The sequence below is a fragment of the Condylura cristata genome, unplaced genomic scaffold, assembly GCF_000260355.1.
Source record: "Condylura cristata isolate star-nosed mole 26May11 unplaced genomic scaffold, ConCri1.0 scaffold00006, whole genome shotgun sequence".
In the NCBI taxonomy this organism is placed as follows: domain Eukaryota; kingdom Metazoa; phylum Chordata; class Mammalia; order Eulipotyphla; family Talpidae; genus Condylura; species Condylura cristata.
Window position 1 is genome coordinate 15,780,924 of NW_004567107.1, and position 18,444 is coordinate 15,799,367.

Sequence of the window (18,444 nt, forward strand, 5' to 3'; positions counted from 1 at the left end):
AGCTGTTTCTCCTCTAGGTGTGGTTATGCCAATGTTTGCTTTATAAAAATTAACCCAGGGCCCTCCCTGGTGGCACTACGGGTTAGAATGCAGCACTACAAGCTGGCCACAGCCGCCTCAGTGTAAGTGTGATCCTCAGCCCTGGAAGTGATGGCCTGGCAGACCTCTCGTGACCCGCCCGCTGCTCCCCTCGGCAGTGTTCTTCGTTGATCTGCCTGTTCAGCTCCCTGCTCTGTCTCTGGTGAAGCCTCTCATGGCCCCTGCACCTCTGGCCTAAACCCTAGTTCTGTATGCATAAACAAATCAATCTTTAAAAAAAAATTAATCCAGCTTTATATTGATAATTTGTGCACTCTTCTGACAATATAATTCAGTAAGAACACTTAAAATTTAACATACACACAAACTTAATAAGTGAATTTATGGTAGGTACCAGGATAGGAAGGCTCAATAACAAAAAAAGTATTTAATTTCACCAAGAATCTTAATGAAATTTGAATTAAAATCTTTCTTTGTTACTTATTGTTACAGATTGATTCTAACATTTATCTAGGAGAGTAAATGCATGAGAAAAGACAATTTTGAAAATAATTAGGAGGCCTTGTCCTGAAAGATATAAACTTGTACTATGACACTGCAGTAATTCAAAGAGTAAGTTCTGGTAAAGAAATAGGCAAACTGATTAGAAGAGAATACAGAGAAGTTCTGAGTAAATATGCAAATTGAGTATATAATAAAAGCTTTGATTCAAAATACTGGAGAAAAGATGAACCCTTCCATAATTTTTTTTGGGTAATAAACTATTAAGTTGAGAAAACAAAAGCACATTTATATTCCTATTTCATAACATATACGAGTAACACATTCCCAAATGGATCTTTTTTCATAGAGCTCTTTCCAAAAAAGAACACTATTTTCAAAATTTTCTAAATAAGGAAAGTCTTTCTTAGTGTGACACAACCCAGTGGCTTAAAAAAATGGATTTACAAATCAGACAAAAAAATAGATTTACAAATCAGACAACCCAAACATTCAAAAGTTCTGCATTTAATACATTTTTAAAGACAAAATCAGACCTGGAGAAAATTCTCTTTTTTTTTTTTAATATATTTTTTTAAAGATATATTTGCGCACACAGAACTGGGGTACAGGCCAGAGGCTCAGGGGCGGCTAGAGGCTTCACCAGAGACAGAGTGGGGAGCAGAACAGGCAGATCTACGAAGTACAATGCTGAGGGGAGCAGTAGGCGGGTCAGGAGAGGTCTGCCATGCCATGTGGCCACTTCCGGGGCAGGTGGGAATCGAACTCATGCGGAAGTGGCTTTAGTTTCTCAGTGTTGTGCTTTAACCCGCTGCGCCACCAGGGAGGGCCAGACCTGGAGAAAATTCTTTCAACAATAAATGTGGAGTACATAGGGAAAGATTCTGAAAATCAATTGGAAAAAGATAATTCACTAGAAAATAGATCCAGGATGTGACAGGCAATTATTGTAGAATAAAAAAAATACCAAAAAGCTTTCATAATAGTCAGGTATCATCGTCAGATTGAGTTGAATTTCATTTATCAGACTAACAAAAATCTAAAAAGGTTCAAATCTAATATTGGTTAAGATATGGGGGAATTTACACTAGAGTAGAAAAATGCAAACTTTGCATATTTTCTACACATCACATTGGTTAGTAATGAGTGCTTTGGGACTTTCAATTTTTATATATGAATATATTATTTTTTCTAGTTATTAAAAATCATTAGCACTTTGGAAATATACAGGTAGAAAAAAATGTTTTTATTCATTCCTCTTTTAGAAATTCATCCTAAGGATTTAATCACAGCTATGTACAAAAATGTATGCCAAAGATGTTCATTAAGGAAAATTTATAAAAGGGAAAAGTTGAAAACAAATCCTATCCTAGGAAAGCACCATGAAATAGTGGCATTATGTTATACTTTAAAAAGCACAAGTTCTTTTACAAATGTAGAAAGTAGTAAATACAGTCTGACTGCTATGCTTGAAATCCATTTTATGCATAAAAATTCCAAAATACAACAAAATATTAAATGTTGCTCTTTATGAATGGTAAGTTTTCTGTGACTTTTATTTCCTATTTTATCATTTATTAGTATTAACAATTTATTAACAATGACTATGTATTAACATTTAAAAAACATAAATTTTAAGAGTATGCTTGTTTAATAGTTCAGTTTGAAATGTTTGCCACCAAATTCAGTGTTTGCCTTTACCATTAGTTTTTCATTTCCAACATTAAGTATGAATATCTATTAATCAATTTAGTCACTTGAAATCTTAGAAAAGAATATGATAAGTCAATTAAAAATAAAGATAAAGAAGAGTGACTTGTAGGCTAACTATTACTCAACCTGAATGCTAGTATTTTCCTCCAGCTGGGGAAGTAAAATTCATCACATTTTAAATGTATAACTTTGAATGCATTTAACCATAACTTCATTGTTTCTTAAGCACTAGGAAAATCCAAGCTTTAACTACTTAAAAAGTAATTTTATACCATTTAAAATACTATCATACAAAAAACATAGTCATTTTTAATTGGAGTATTCAGCTTTCTAGGAGTAAAAACTTTGATGGGTAATTTAGAGACATGAAAGAAAAACACTTTCTAAAATAGGTGACTTTGAGAGAACCTGTTATTTTCTGGTGTTTCAACAAGGTTTTTGTCATTTTTGTGACACAACACAGTTGTTTGACATTAACAATTACTGTCATTTTCAACAACCGTTTCTTTTCTGCTCAAGGAACACTGCCAGATGCACTAAATGCTGGGAAGTGAGCACACAGGGAATTACACCTGACCAGAAAGATTTGCCTGAATATGAGGAACTCTGGAACTTGATATGTACTTCGTGTGGTGTAGCTTTGCATAACTGGCTGAAAGAGCTCCACGGATCGGAGATGGGTGGACAGAAGGAGAGAATGTGCAGTGGGGAGAAGAGAAACAAGAGAGTGTAGTGGCAATCTCTCCATTAACAGGATTTTTAGACCTGGTGCTCCAGGAAGACTATGATTTATTCAGTTGTGGATGCCTTCCCTAAGTTTTTTTCTTGCCTACCTGGTGGGCTATGTGTTTTCAGTCACACACATAGTGCTTCTCTTTCTTCATGGTCTACCCCCTGCCACAATGGTTGAAAGTAACACTTGACATGAAATATTTTGCTCAGTGCTGCCTACATCCAGGGGTTAGCGCAGTCACCAGGACACCCCAACACACCTTCCCTCCCATGGGAGTTTAACTTGTTTGCTTTTTAAATGGTTTGCTATAGCTACAAAAATCAGACAGCTTTGCAGAAAACCATTTATTAAATGAATGAAGACTGTTCATACCCAAGTACAGACAAAATACTATGATTAAAGCATGCTCTCAGTATAGAGATATCTTTGATGTTCATTAGCTGACTTTATTGGATTGTTTTCCTTATTTTCATAAGTTTGAGGCTGTACCAACGAATACTGAAAATAATAGAAAATTACATTAGTGGCAAACATTATACACACAATGGGAAAAGCTACTGTGACATATAACTAGAATTTTACTTGGAGCACAGGGCACAGACACATATGAAGCAACAACAGGGAGCTGATAAAGATGAAACAACTTGGCATCAAGGAACAGTGAACAGTAGAAGTGAAACCAACAGGTTCTATCGTATTGTTACAACCGGCGGACGATGAATTAACCAAGAATATCATCATAGTCACACATTTCAACATATTAACAGACATTTCCCCCTATTTCAACGTATCTTTCACAAATTATATTTGTAGCAGCCTAAAACAGAATTTAGCAATAGGATTAGAGTGGACACACATGTGCTCTTTCTATCTAAATCAGGCAAAATCCACGTGGCCTGAAAGTATATAAGAAACCACAATCTACGAAGAAGGAGGAAAAGTCAATGCACCTTCGAAGACTAGTACTGTACTTTTTCATAAAAATTTTCTAAGTGTCACTTGGGATGTTTCTATTTCTAAACATATGTCTGAGATTAATTTTTATCAAATTTCAAAAAAATATAAAAGGTAAGTCTACTATTTTAATTCCCACATACTTTCTAAAGCAGGGTAAAAAGAATCTTATAAACTCCCATAATTTGTAATAAAGACAGAAGAGTCCTTGTTTAAATCGAATACATCCTTCATCCTATGAAACCACCAGAGTTCTTCAACAGATAAATTAAATGAGCCATATATAGTGATTCTATCGAATCCAAAAATACTCCAGTCATTTTCTCATCAGGTTTCAGGCCTATGGGGTTACATTTCAGAAAAAGCTACAAGCTATTGCTCACCAGGGGGTTAATCTGCCATATCTGTGTCTGACTTTAATAGTGGAAAAGTTATGGTGGGAACATAAATTAAAAACTCAATAAATATACATTTGTAAAAAAGTCACCCAAGACCTAAAACCTTAAGACAGATGTACAAACTATACAGAAGACCCAAAGGGAGGAAATAAACTCAAGAGTAGGACTCAAATAAGCATGCCCACAGCTATCTAGTAGAAATCATCAATCATCAAGGCTCTATCACACTATAATCTTTGGTGTCCAAAATATAAAAAGAATTCTAGGTATAAAGGCTTTGCCTGAAACCCTGCACTCAGGAATCAATACTTTAGTGTCACTCTGGAGGCCAGTGGACAAAGGCAGGACTTCTTTAGAGCATATCTAATTGAATTTCCTTTTATTGCTTTATCACCTCAGCTGAGGGGCAGATGTCTAAAACATATTCTGGAAAAAAGGCTCCCAGTTAAAAACCTGCCTTTCTTTTCCTTTAAGCAAAAAAGTGGTAGGGAAGGAGCTTGATGAGTTCAATATTCTCAGAATTAAATCAGTAAATTCAGCAGCAAATTCTCCAAATACAGCAATGGCTGTCACGGTGTATATGTCAGTCATATAAAAAGCCTCTATATTAATTCAGAGATCATCCCTTTATTAAAAGAATCTTGTAATTATAAACCCACTAAACTGATCAAATAAAAACCTGCCCTAACTGAGGAGTTGTGACATATTGGTGTGAAAGGATTCTTCAGGAGGGCCCTCCCTGGTAGTGCAGTAGTTAAAGCACAGCACCAAGAAGCTAAAGCCACTTCAGCATGAGTTCGATCCCCGGCCCTAGCCCCAGAGGTGATCTACACGGAGGAGAGGCAGACCTCTCCTGACCTGCCTGCTGCTCCCCTCAGCAGTGTACTTCATCAGTTGGCCTGTTCTGCTCCCCACTCTGTCTCTGATGAGTCCTTTCACTGCCCCTGCACCTCTGGCCTATACCCCAGTTCTGTATGCATAAATAAATGAATCCTTAAAAAAAAAAAAGGGTTCTTCGGGAAGTAGCCTTCTTTTAACATTTATGATGGACCCCTTCCATTTTAGGAGTATATATATACATAAAAAAATATAATGGTAAACCAAAGGCAGGTGCACATGAAAAATTATGATGGCCATAAGGCAAGGAAATATATTAAAGAATCTATGCTAATGATGAATATAAAAGTATTTGGGAACTCTAAGGTTTCAATGGTCCCTTTTTAAATAAAATAAAAATACTAACCATTCTTATTAAATGCAATTCAAACAATAAGCCATGAGACCTAACAAGAATAACAAATGTATAGTTCTAGTACCACATTGCTCAGTCTAAAACTTTTCAGAAAATACACTGCTACACAGGCATTCTATTGGATTTCTCTGGTAGGTGCTCAAGTGTCAGAAGGAAAAAAGAAAAGACTGAAGGCGAGGGAGAGGTCGGGAAAACTTTAGAATTCTTGCTTTCTCTTTTTGCAAACATTTCCCTTTTAAAGAGTTGGGTAAAGTGTAGAAGAGGTGACCCCGCCTGGAATTAAACATACAAGACAGGATTTCAAAATTGGCATCTCCGGACAACTACGAATTGTCCTTGTAGGTGCCACTAAGTGCTGGCTCAAAATATTAAACTACATAGTTTCACAAGTCACACATACAAATGTTGACGGGCACAGCCTGTTGGTACAGTTTTTCAGTTTAACTACGGTAAGTGATAGCAGCAATGGTTAACAATTCCACATCAACACCACAAACACACACATGAAAGAGCACCTAGAACAACATGCAAAATCTCAACAATGACACCACTGAATATTACACAATGCATAGAAATTGCAATGGTTTTTGGCAAGATGTGGGTTTTTTTTTGTTACAAACACTTTATAAAACAAAAGTTCTTGTTATAAATGCTATTTTAAAAGTTGTAATATAGTGGACCGCAGATACAAAAGTTTAGTTAGTAAAATTAATCTGAGTGGATTAATACTAAAATGGACCTCCTACTTCATCTAGTATAAATAATCAATTATAAATTAATTTTTAGAGGACGTACACTAGGGTATTTGATTTATAAAATGTAAGAATTACAGAAAGTGAACAGGCATAAAAATCACTTAAATACAGTATGCACATTACTGTGTAGGATTCTCTATTGCCGATGGCTTCCTAATTTTACTTACTACAGACAAATATATTAGGCAAAAGCATTTCAAAGTTCTCTGAAGTGAATGTATAATGGTGAAAATGCTAATTCCAGTGTAATACAAAGAAGAACATCTGAAGTCTAGTAAAATTCAACATTCCACTCGAGACAAAATGATTCCACTATACCTTTTTTAACATCCTAGAATTCCCTATTTCTTCAACTATGATATAACAAATATAGCTTATAAAATAAAAATTAGTGAAATTCAAAAAATATTTATGCTTTAATTTCTTTTTAGAAGAGTAAGCAGGAAAACACCAGATTTGACAAATACTTTGTATTTCTACATCATCCTGCTACAGGTCTCTTTCACTAGTCCCCATAATCTTCCCCCTTCTCATCTCTAAATAAATTCACTCTGGAAACACCTCAATTATGCTTATAGAAATTTGATCCTTTTGATTGAGGATTAGTCCCAACCCTTCAAGATTTTAAAAACTCTTCATCGACGACATTAGGATAGCATACACAGCATTCAAAATAATTAACACTATATAACAGGGTATTCAAATGAATACCAAATTAAACAAAGTCACTTTTTATTTCATAATTTATAATTGGAACTCCTATACTTGAAAATTGCAGTTTGTTTCTGCTCCATAAATGAAAACATGAATGGGTTAGGCAGAGAAGCGTGATAACATTTAGAAGATTATCTCTAAGACACAGTGCTTTGAGTGCCAGTTTTGATCCTGATCCAACAAATTGTGTGTACCTGAGCTTTCATTTAATCTCTTGGGTACCGTTTCCCTTTCCTGTAAAAGCAGCAGGGGTGGATTATGTCAGACATTTCCAATCTCTTGTCCCAGCCCAACACCCCTGAAGGATGTATTAACAGAGGTAAAAATTCATTCAGTCCAGTGAGTATCAAAGTAGAAGCTGAGGCACAGGGGACATGAAAGGGTTTGAGGATGCTGCTCCTTCCCAATCTCCAGCTCCTGGTCTCCCCAAGGCCCAAGAGGACATAGTGAGCCCCCATCTTCACGCACTGAGAAATTCTGAACTAGATGATCACTTGGGTCCTTGTGAGGTCCAGTTTCTGGGGTCACAACTCAACAGAGATGGTGCTACTAAGGCTCTGACCTAGTTAATACTCAGATGAATGCATGAAGTCATGGTTCACATCAAAACTTAATGTAATTGAGTTTTTAAAAACTCAATTTTAAAAACTAATGCCATCTTCACCATCAAATCAGGCCTTTCTGTCAGTGTTGGTAGTCCCAACTGGTCAATTTACAAATAGGCTAGACCATTACAAATTTTTATTATCTCACCTTTCTCTGTTCAGAAAAGTGAAATCAAAAAAGTTTTTGATAGTTTGCCAGTATCAGCTCTTCTTTTCTGTTTTGTATCCTTAGAAATACAACAACCCAAAACAAGCCAAAATCACTGTAGATAAAAAGTGAAATGTAGAAAATTAGAGAATTTTACCTCTAAGGGTAGTCCTAACATCATTCAAAACAGCCTATAAAAAGTAAAGGGCCTAACAATTTAAAAAGCAAGTTCACTAACCACCAATGGTTAATTATCATATTCTCCCCTTGATTTTTCCCCAACATGGAAACTTAGTTCTTTGATCACATGGTAGTTTTTATCAATAGATTCTAAGTACTACAATTTTATTTTGGCTAGAGGAAAAATGGTCAAAGAAAATCTTCCTTTAAAGAAAATCACTCAGAAAATTGATTAAAATCACAAGTTTCTTTCTAATCTATTAAACTGTGGAGAACCAAACTAGAAAAATCCAAATGGTTTCAATCAACTTTTATTTTTGAGTCAAAAGTCTTGGGTCCTTGAGCTCCTGGGCTTAAGTGAGGTATCCTATCCTACAACATTCCCCCTTCTCTATTTGACATACAAGAAAGTTTTTTGAAATTTTTTGATATATTGGGCTAAAAACAAATGACAACCAGTTATTAATACATGTTTCCTTTTGCACATAAACAGTTACCTCTATGATAAAAGTTATGCTCTTAAAAAGTGACACACCTTCTGCTTTCTACTCACGGTTGGGGGAAACAAAACTCTGCTGACTACCCCATCCTCAAAATAACTCCAGTAACGGGGCCTACACACTTCTGTCCAATGTCACCAGTGATGGCACTGCTCTGTCACCTGGAGGTGAACAGAGACTGATGCTCCATTTACCACTTATCATTGCAGAGGGTCTAGAGGCACCACAAGTCCCTCTGAACAAGCAGGTGCAGCAGAAATAGCCAATGATGTAATGGTACCTGGATCCAATTTCACATCCTGACGTGCTTATATATAAACCATTACAGGGCAACCCATCTGACTTTTCTGGATTTCCTCATTTATAAAGGTAATTATTTTATGACTACTGTGAGAATGAAGTGACTTAGAGAAGCACTTAATACAATGGTATGTTGAAAGTACTCAAGAAATGAGTCATTGGTGAGAACTGGCACATTGTTAGGCAATTGTACACCAATGTGAACACAGCAGATGGTGTGGAAATGGCTTTACCTTATTAACTTTAAAATGGTGCTTGAACACTATTTAGAATGGTTATGATCACTCATGTTTCACTAGAAAATTGTCTTTCTAATTGTTCTTGATGACTAAAGTGTTACAGTGAGGAATACTGATTAAGTAATTGCGTTCATTTTGATAATATTGTGTATATAATTCTTTTCTGGTTTATACCTAGCTTGTACTTTTTTTAAAAGGTAGTTTGGATTTTGAAAGTTCAATAAAAATAACCACCCCTCCCCCCCAGGAAATGGGCTCTAAGGAAAATTCTCCACAAAATACTCAAATCAGTATTATGTATTTCAAAGCAAACCAAAATTTAATGGCTATATAATGGCCAGCTGCATGCATACAAAGTTTGGGAAACTGGAAAACTGCATTTCCAGAAGCCTTGTTGGCCTCTTAAAAATAGGACAAAACTTTATTAAAGTACCTTTTATAGATCTTTGAGAACAGGACCTATTTCATACATCTTTGCACTCTTCTTAGCAATTAGAGACTAGGTGCTCAAATATTTGTTGTTGTGATTTCAAATTGTGAACTTTGTGAAGTTGTCTGATTCCATAATATCTAGAAGCTAAGCTAGTGACTTAGACAAGTTAATGCAATGAAGGTGTTAACTAGACTATGGTCTAATTGAAAACCAAAAAATACCTAAATTATGCTAGAAAAATTCAGACCATTCTTTATATAGATTAGGTGATCTTAACACAGAGAAAAGTGAATTAACATACGGAAAACTTACATCGGGAAAAATAATTATAAAATAAATATATTTTAAATAGCTGATGTGTATCTATGAATCTTATTCAAAACAGACCTAGCCAATGATACAATGGTATCTTAAAAATAAGCTCTCTTAGATAAACATCCCAAATATCTCTAAACTTCTCTAACATTATTGGTTTTTTTTTAAAAAAACACCTATTATCTATGATTTTCAATAGCTGTTCACTCACATAAATATAGAAGAAAAATGAAATTATGCAGTCATGTCATCTAAGTGCTGACAGATGGGCTTGGCGTTTTTGTTACAGATAGTGCAAAACGAGTCATGTGAGCACTTTTTAACACGATATCACACGATTTTCAAATGTAAATTCTGCAAATAAGGTTGTACTGTTTTTGTTGGAACCGTGGGACTCCTGGAAAGACAGCACAGGAGTTGTGGTGAACACCTGCTAGACTGAATTTGTATTTAAAGCACACGTGTGGTTTTGGCATCTACCACTGCCAAAGGTATGGATATGATTGTTTTAAAAATCAGAGTAACATAATAAAAATGCATCTGGCAGTGGTATGCCCTTCATCATGGTTTACACAAAACCACAGAATTTAGAGGTAGTTGCAGATAAGTTTTCTTAATTTAATTAACTCAGAGGAATACTATAGTTTGGGTATACTTATGTAGAACCCATTCTTCAGAAAAGTTTTCTAAATCTAAATATCAGAATGCTGCTATTTGGTTTGAGTTAGCCACACAAAGTAAAAAGAAATAAATAATTCACATTCTCAATGTCATTGTTTTCTCCTAAATGAAAACCAAAGATGTTTAAACAGGAGATCTTCCTCAATAAACACAAATAGGGATTAGAAACTTCTCAGTTCCACTTTCCTAGTGCCTACTGACTGCCCTTCTTCCTTACGACAGACTTACTTTGATGTGAAAAGCATACCAGGAAGTTCAAAAAAAGATGGCAACGCAATAGTAAAATGCACAATCACGTTTTAAGCATCTTACAGTCTTTTGTTAAAACATGAGAAATAATCCATGTCAAAACAACATAATTTTAGAAAAGTTATTCTACAGTCAGCTGTCCTGTGTGCTTATAGACCATTAAAGAAGAAGGGGAACAGGAAAGTTTTGTAAAGAGAACTGGGGGAGATCGATCAAGTGGCTCAAAATGCACAGAAAAGAAGGGATGGGGGTAGGTGGGGGGCATCGCCAGGCCACCTTGAAAGATCACATCCTTTTAATCAGCTAGTCCTGAGCGGGACAGACACTATCCCCACACCTGCTCACTGGAATCTATGTGTTGGCACTAAGGGAGGTAAACAGAAAAAACTGGCGTCGCATGAAACAATACCATTGCCTTAGCTATAAACCAACTGAGTGGTCTTGATCTCAACATAAAACGTAGAGAATTCACCTTCCTTTCAAAGTTGCTGAAAGGATTAAACAAAATGTATGTAGATATAAGTAGGCAAGTATTGAGCTGTCGGAAGGAATGTTATCCAAAATGTTAACAGTGGTTATTTTAGGTCACCAGATTTATGAGAATGCCTTGTTTTCTTTATGCTGATTTGTAGTTTCTAGTTTTCATACAATTAGTAAAACATCACTTATCTAAGCGATATATATTAGTCACTTGGCACAGAGCTGGCACACACTGTCTTGAAATGGTGACCTATCATTATTATTATTAATATAAAAAGTAAAGCAAGAAATCTCCCCCTTTCTTGTTGCATGTGAGTGCCTCTCTGGAGGAAAAGTCATCAAGAAGTTGATTTCACCACACAAAACCCAGCAGGCTTCCCACTCCCAGGCCAAAGGAAAAGGTCAAGGCTTTGCAGGATGAGTCTCTATGCTTACAGCCTGGTGTTGGACAGGGCCGCCAACATGGGAAAGCACAGCTAACATGATGTCAAATTAAGTCAAAATGAAATTTGTCCTAGTTGTACAGTAAATTATTACATAAAATACTTCCTACCTTCCTAGCTAAACTGACTGATTAGGTGGCCTTGAAGAACAAATACTGCCCAACAGAACGCCCAGACCCGACAAAGCAATTAAGATTTGAATTTTTTAATGTGCTAGTGATTATAAAGGATAGGAACCTACCTCAGCTTTATTGTGGTCCTAAGCTATAATTTATTTTATTTTTGATGTGTCTTACCTAGTAATTCACCACAGCCTTCAAGACTTAAAAATAAAGACCTTGGGAAAAGCACCACAAAGAATTGTCTAACCAAAATTATTATTATTATAATTGCAGGATATCCCAGATAAATGCAATTATATTTACCATAGAAGAAACTGCACATTTTCAAGAATGCTTTGAATTCATCTAAATCTGGTAACAAAATATTGTTACCTAATATGAGTCAATATTCCTTTGATCTCAACTGCAAGGTCAAGTAATCCCCAGGAAAAAGGGATTGCAGCTTAATGCTTACATATAAATACGAGATGATTTGAGCTTTGAAGGGGAAGAGTTCTTTTTTGTTGTCATGACATCCAGATTTTAAGTAAAACTTTCCTCCTCTACCTTCCCTTTATGCTTGATGCACAAGCCAATGCTTGGGAACATTTTCAAAGTTTTGGTAGTCTTAAATGTCTCATAAATCTGATAATGAAATTTAATTACAATGATTTCTTAGGGAACAAAACACCTCCTTCCATGTTTAAACACAACGGTAAAAAAATGAACTACATAACAGTCTCTCTTGCCACAATATTGGATTTTGCATATTATTTTAAAATTATGTATCTTCCAAAAAAGAATGGTACCTTTAACCCCCCCTTTCCAAACAAAAGATGTTAGCTAAACGACGAGATTTTTGTACATTGCAAAAAAAAAAAAAAAAAAATGAGGCATAGAAGTTAAACTTCTAATTAAGCTAAAAGGAAAAAAAGCATAATTTGATGTTGAATGTATGTGAACACTTTAAGGTTACGGAGCTGACTGACTACAATTCTGTATAAGCAGTAAAGTGAGTGCTGTCTCCTCCTAATTAATATAGAGTTCTAAAAATTAAAAAAATAAAGCCATTTATTAAGTACACCCAGAACGGGAGGGGGAGAGAGATGGGGACTGAGGAGTAGGCGGCTAGGAGGTTCCTAGTCACCTTTCTGAGTTTCTCAAAAAACGGAATTCCTCCCCTATTTATGTTGCCTGAGAACCACCATGGTTTTGCAAAGTCTGTAACAGTAACTACACAGAATCACCCACAAGTACATTTGTGTTAAGCCTATAAATACTATGTCAGTCATACTAAACTATCTCCATTGGCTTATTTGTAAAAAGAAAAATATATTATATTATTTATATTTTTATAAAGTTAACACTGAGGGCACAGGGGCCGGGAAGGGGAGGGAGGGCAGTGTCTGACCACAGTTCTCTGGACACAGTAACCAAAGAGGGTCTCGCTCAAACCACCTGTCAGGCGGTATCTGAGGAAGAGTCATAGGAGGCGGACACGATGAAGTTGCCGCTGCCCGAGTGCCCGGCCACGGACTGGGCGGCTTGCTGGCTCAGGTTGTTACAGATGAGCACCAGCTGGTTGCTCTGGGCCTCGGACAGCGTGCTGCAGCTCTGGTACACGCTGAAGTTGGTCTTCCTGCCAGGGATGTTGCCCTTCTCGCACATGGTCTTCACCATCTTGGCCAGCTTGTTCTTGCCGAGGGCCTGGCAGTTGTACCAGTGCAGAGCCGCCAAGTTCACCACTGGCTTGATGGACAGGTAGAACGGGGCGTCCTCGTAGCGCATAGCTGGGGGCCGCCGCTGGGCGTACTCCTTGTAGTCCTGAACCGGGCAGGTCTGGGGGGCGTGCTGTGTGGCGTACACGCGGGAGTCCGTGCCTCCTCTCTTGGTTTTGGCATTCAAGTCCCCAGTGTCTTGCCCCATCCACTCCAAGTACTCCAGACCCGTCTCGGTGACCCGGAGGCGGATGTCGCCCCACTTCAAGGTAGAGCCGTGGAAGCCTGTGCAGTGGCCAAAGGCTTTGGTGTTGTTGAGCCAGACGAGGTTGAGCAGGCCCTCGGGGTTGTACCGGCTGAGCAGTCCCCTTTTGCGCAGAATGAGTTCATCGGCAAAAGTGAGCTTCATGGACTTGTGTGGTTTATTGCCTTTGCCCTTGCAGCGGAGCTCAATCTGCTTCTGCTTCAGGGCCTCTTGGGATCGCTTGAATTCCTTGTCCCTGGTGATGCTGTAGCCATATCTGTGTTCTTTTAGGTACCGCTCGAGCCCGCACTGGTAATTGGCCAAGCTGTTAGGTTCATATTCGGATCCATCCTTCTGCCTGGCATCCACAAAGAAAGAGGCAAGGTAGGCATCCAACTCCTTGCAAGGGATGACATAAATCTCTCTGGTCTCAGAAGGATACTTGGAGATGAGGAACTCACGGAAATTGCGGAGCGCAGTCTGCGTGCTCCGGATGGTTTTCTCATTCTGCTCCCTGCTGAGCTCAGCTGCTCTTTCATCCTGGTCTGCAACAAATGGGGGAGGGGAGGGATAGAGAGGGTGTTGATGAGTTCAGACAATGTACTTTCTAGTCTGAAATAAAGTTTCCTTTTATAATGAAAAGGGGAAGAAGGAATCGATTTTACAGAGATCGCTACTATTTACATACCTGTTCCTTTATAATAGCCAGCTTCAGTTTCACAAATGATGTACTAGACAAGGGGATGGCACATTACAATCAAAATGAGCTTCTCCTGTCACTGGCACATAGTTTAGTGCATGAAGGTTTGTGGAAAGAGTGAGAGTAGAGGCTGCCTTCCTTACAGGAAAAATGTGAGACAGGAATGTGCTGTTTGTCCCGCTGCAGCGTGCAAAAGCCCAATGGGGCTGACACACTTATTTTGAATCACTTCATTTGTGAAACCAGAGGCTGTACTGGTTCCATTTTACTGAATTAAATTAAAATGTTCTAACTTATTTTGCATATCACCAAGGACCTACATTTAGAATTGCTAAACAAATCGTGTAGAGCAGTTAATTTTATACTTTACAGCAGTTCAGGTAAACACAGTTTACAAATCTTCTATGTAATTGCAGGGCAGTGTGTAATAAGTGATGAAAATAATGGATATTTTGGAAAGTAATAAGGATGAAACTTCATAGTGATGACAGGACAGTGAAATTTGGAGTAGGTTATTCTAATCAAGAATCAAAAGGATACATGTTTCCTGGATACATCATTTTATTAATATTTACATTTTATTAAAATACACTCTGCTATCAAAGTACCTCTTTCTATTAAGGGATCATCCACAATTATGTGATGTTGCTCTAAATTAGTATTCTAGCTTAATGTGCTTCAAAATTATTCAGGATGCTGCATCAAAATTCTATTTTAACTAGCACCTGTGTGTTTAGGAGGAGGATGGAAAGAACACATTTTGTGAAACAAAGTTCTAGTGCTTTTTGCCTTATGAAGAAATTCTTACTGTTTTACTTAATTTCATTTTACAATGATTAAGTTCACAGATAGCATTTAAATGGTTTTCTTTCAAGAATTTGTAACTGAAATTTGAGATCTTAACACCCACAATAAAACCATGTCAAAAATCATCACTATACTATTAAGTCAGACGTGGTTTGGGTGGAAATTAAAAGTATTTTGTTCATGCTGATCACTTTATTTAAGAAAACTTTAGCTTGAGCTGTAAGGATGCTCAGTGGAAATCTTTGCAATGACCACATAACGGTAATGAAAACAAAATTTCATATAATTGAATTTTATTGACAAAAAATTTATGCACTGATTTACACATTTATGAACGATCACGCCATTTGAAGATGACAGTTCTAAGGTATAACTATGAGAAATCTGATAATTTTATAAAAGTGAATGAATGAAATTCATAGGCATATTTTTGAAAGATCATATTTCTAAAATTAAAACATACAAAGGAATATTTTATGCTCCATTAGACTTAATTTTCAGCTATGGTGATTTCTTTCAGTTGAAATTATTTACACATCCACACCAATGATACCAATCATTCCAACAAAAAGATGGAAGCCACAGTCTGCATGTGACCTTTTACCACGCTGGCTTCCTGGTCTGTTTGAAACCAAAGGGGGCCAGCACGTTTGTTTTGGCTACTTGTTCAAGTATCTATCACAGTGGTTTTCTTTCAAAGATTTCCTAATAAAACACTTACATACCAAGTTAGGATAAAAATCTAGTTTCTCAACTTTCAGCCAGAATCTTTTCTAAAATGTGTTAGAGATGAAAACTATTAAGTTCACGTGTGAACTATTAAGTTCACATCCCAATGTACAGAACACACTCTGGGGCATAAGACTTGCAGAGTTAAACAAAGTTTGTAAATTAACAACTAAATCTTGTCCTTCTCTGTAACATATATATATTCTGGTATAGGTAAAAACTGCCACTAGAAACAGGGCATTAGGCTCCAATTGGGATGGTTGGAATTTTGCATTTTTGAAGAGGTAATAAGTTAGTGTGATGTTGATTCTTTTGACTAGATCTGGAATATTCTGTAAGGCTACCAACTGTTTAAGATAAAGTAGAGACTTAAAATGTTATTCAGTTCTTTCAGGTCAAGCATGGTTTGGTTCACAAGATGTTTAATGACTCACCAAAACGCATGAAATAGTGATTCTAACTACAATTAATCCTCATCTGCAGCTGATCAAATATTCCAGGATCTTCTACCTCCTAATTACAAAAAAAGACTGAATTGAAAAGTAATGACTTGTATGTCAGTTTATAAACAAGTGAATGGTATGCAGATTTTTCCAAAGCTTACTAATGTATAAGTGAGTAAAGAATTTAAAGTCTGTTGAACTTAGATAGTATTGCTCACTATACTGTAACCAGAAGGGTGAAGAAGACCATGGAAGCATCTACAATGTTTCATCTGTGAGCTTCCTGCTGAGGCTACCAGCTCTCCCACTTCTGCATTGCCTTATCCACACTTTTAGCACTATGCTAACACAGTTCACTGTGGCTGTCTCACAGAGCATTGCTTTAACAACCTCAGCCCAGGCTGTAAATCTCTCTCCTTTCTACTGGGCCTCAATCTTAGTCAAACTGAGTCATTTTACCAGTAGGAAAATAGAACTAAAGTGTCATGCCATCATATTCTTTCCTAACAGCATAGAATGTGCCACAGGGGAGGTTAAAAAACAAACAAAAAAACAGAGAACCTCCCCACTTTCATTTTGCATGAATGGAGGGTAGGGGAAGAAAATGGATTTAAGTCGAGCAACAGTAAAAAGTTTTATGTTAGCTAATTACAAAATCAAATAAGACCAGGGAAGAGTGATAATAGAATATAAAACTATTACATTTATTTTGTATTCATCTCTAGCCCCAGAAAATTGGCAGATACACCTCCTTTTAAAAGCTTTATTAGATAATATATATAATAGTCATTTAGAGCATGTCATTAATTTTCATAACTGAATCCAGTGTCCATATAATAAAAAAGGACATCACCAGTACCCCCAGAAGCCCACCTCATAGCCCCTTCTTATAGTTATGCCCTCCCACCAAGAACAGCTTTCCTGACTTAAACAACGCAGGTTTATTATATTATTATAATCTGTATGAACAGAATCTTAACAGGATTTAATCTCTTGTGCCCGGCTTCTTTTGTTCAAGATGAAGTTTGTGAGTTTTAACCATGTTCTGTAGCTGTGGATAATTTATCCTTATTGCTACGTAACATCGTATTTTGTGATTATCTCACCATCTAATTTTCCCTGTGATTGGCTATTTGGGTAGTTTTCAAATTTGGGTTATTTTCAATAAAATTGCCGTGAACATCCCAGTAGGTGTCTTTTGGGGAGCATGCAACTGAATTTCTGTTGGGTGTTGACTTAGAAGGAGAATTCCTAGTTCACAGGAAATCATATGCTCAACTTTAACAGATACTAACCTCAATTTCCCAGAAGTGGTTGTACCAACTTTGCTTCCTAAAAATGATGGTGCCACTGTTCAGGTTGCTTTGTATGTCCAACAAAGCTGAGTAACATTAGTCTTTTTTATTTTAGCCACTCTGGCAGATATGTAGGGGTATGTCGTTACGGTTTTAGCTTCCCTGATGATTAATGAAGTTGAACATCTCACAGATGTTTATTGGATATTTGGACATCTCTTTTGTGAAGTACCTGTTCAAGTCACCTTTCTATTATATTGTCTGTTCCTGACAGTGTTAGGTTTTAACATATTCTGTACATGAGCCTTAGTCAGATGTGTACATCACAAATATCTCTTCTCAGGCTATGACTTGCCTTTTCACTTTTTTTTTTTTTAAAGATTGACTTATTTATGCATACAAGATCTAGGGTATAGGCCAGAGGACAGGGGGTGAGAAGATTCACCAGAGACGGAGTGGGGAGCAGAACAGGCAGACTGACTGAAGTTTACTGCTGAGGGGAGCAGCAGGCAGGTCAGGAGAGGCCTGCCATGCCATGTGGGTCACCTCCCTGACTGGGACTCGAACTCGTGCTGCAGGGGCCTTGGATTGCTTCATAGTGCTGTGTTTTAATGGGCCACCAGGGAGGGCCCATCCTTTTCACTTTCTTAAAAGTGTCTTTTGGCGCTGCACTGAGAAGCTAAAGCCAATTCCGCATGAGTTCGATTCCCGCCTGCCCCGAGGTGACCACATGGTGTGGCAGACCTCTCCTGACCCGCCCGCTGCTCCCCTCAGC

General features: G+C 37.2%; 1 protein-coding gene across 3 annotated transcripts in view; it reads right to left on the reverse strand.

Moving 5' to 3' along the window:
- Nucleotides 1-18,444, reverse strand: part of KIAA1958 (KIAA1958 ortholog) — a 62,993-nt gene that overhangs the window by 14,170 nt on the left and 30,379 nt on the right. Inside the window, exon 2 of one of the 3 annotated variants that reach the window (XM_004677425.2) lies at nt 14,157-14,240. The exons of the other annotated variants lie outside the window; for them this stretch is intronic. Coding sequence (XP_004677482.1) covers nt 14,157-14,240 — 84 coding nt within the window. The remainder of the gene's footprint in view (nt 1-14,156; nt 14,241-18,444) is intronic. 3 annotated transcript variants of the gene reach the window in all.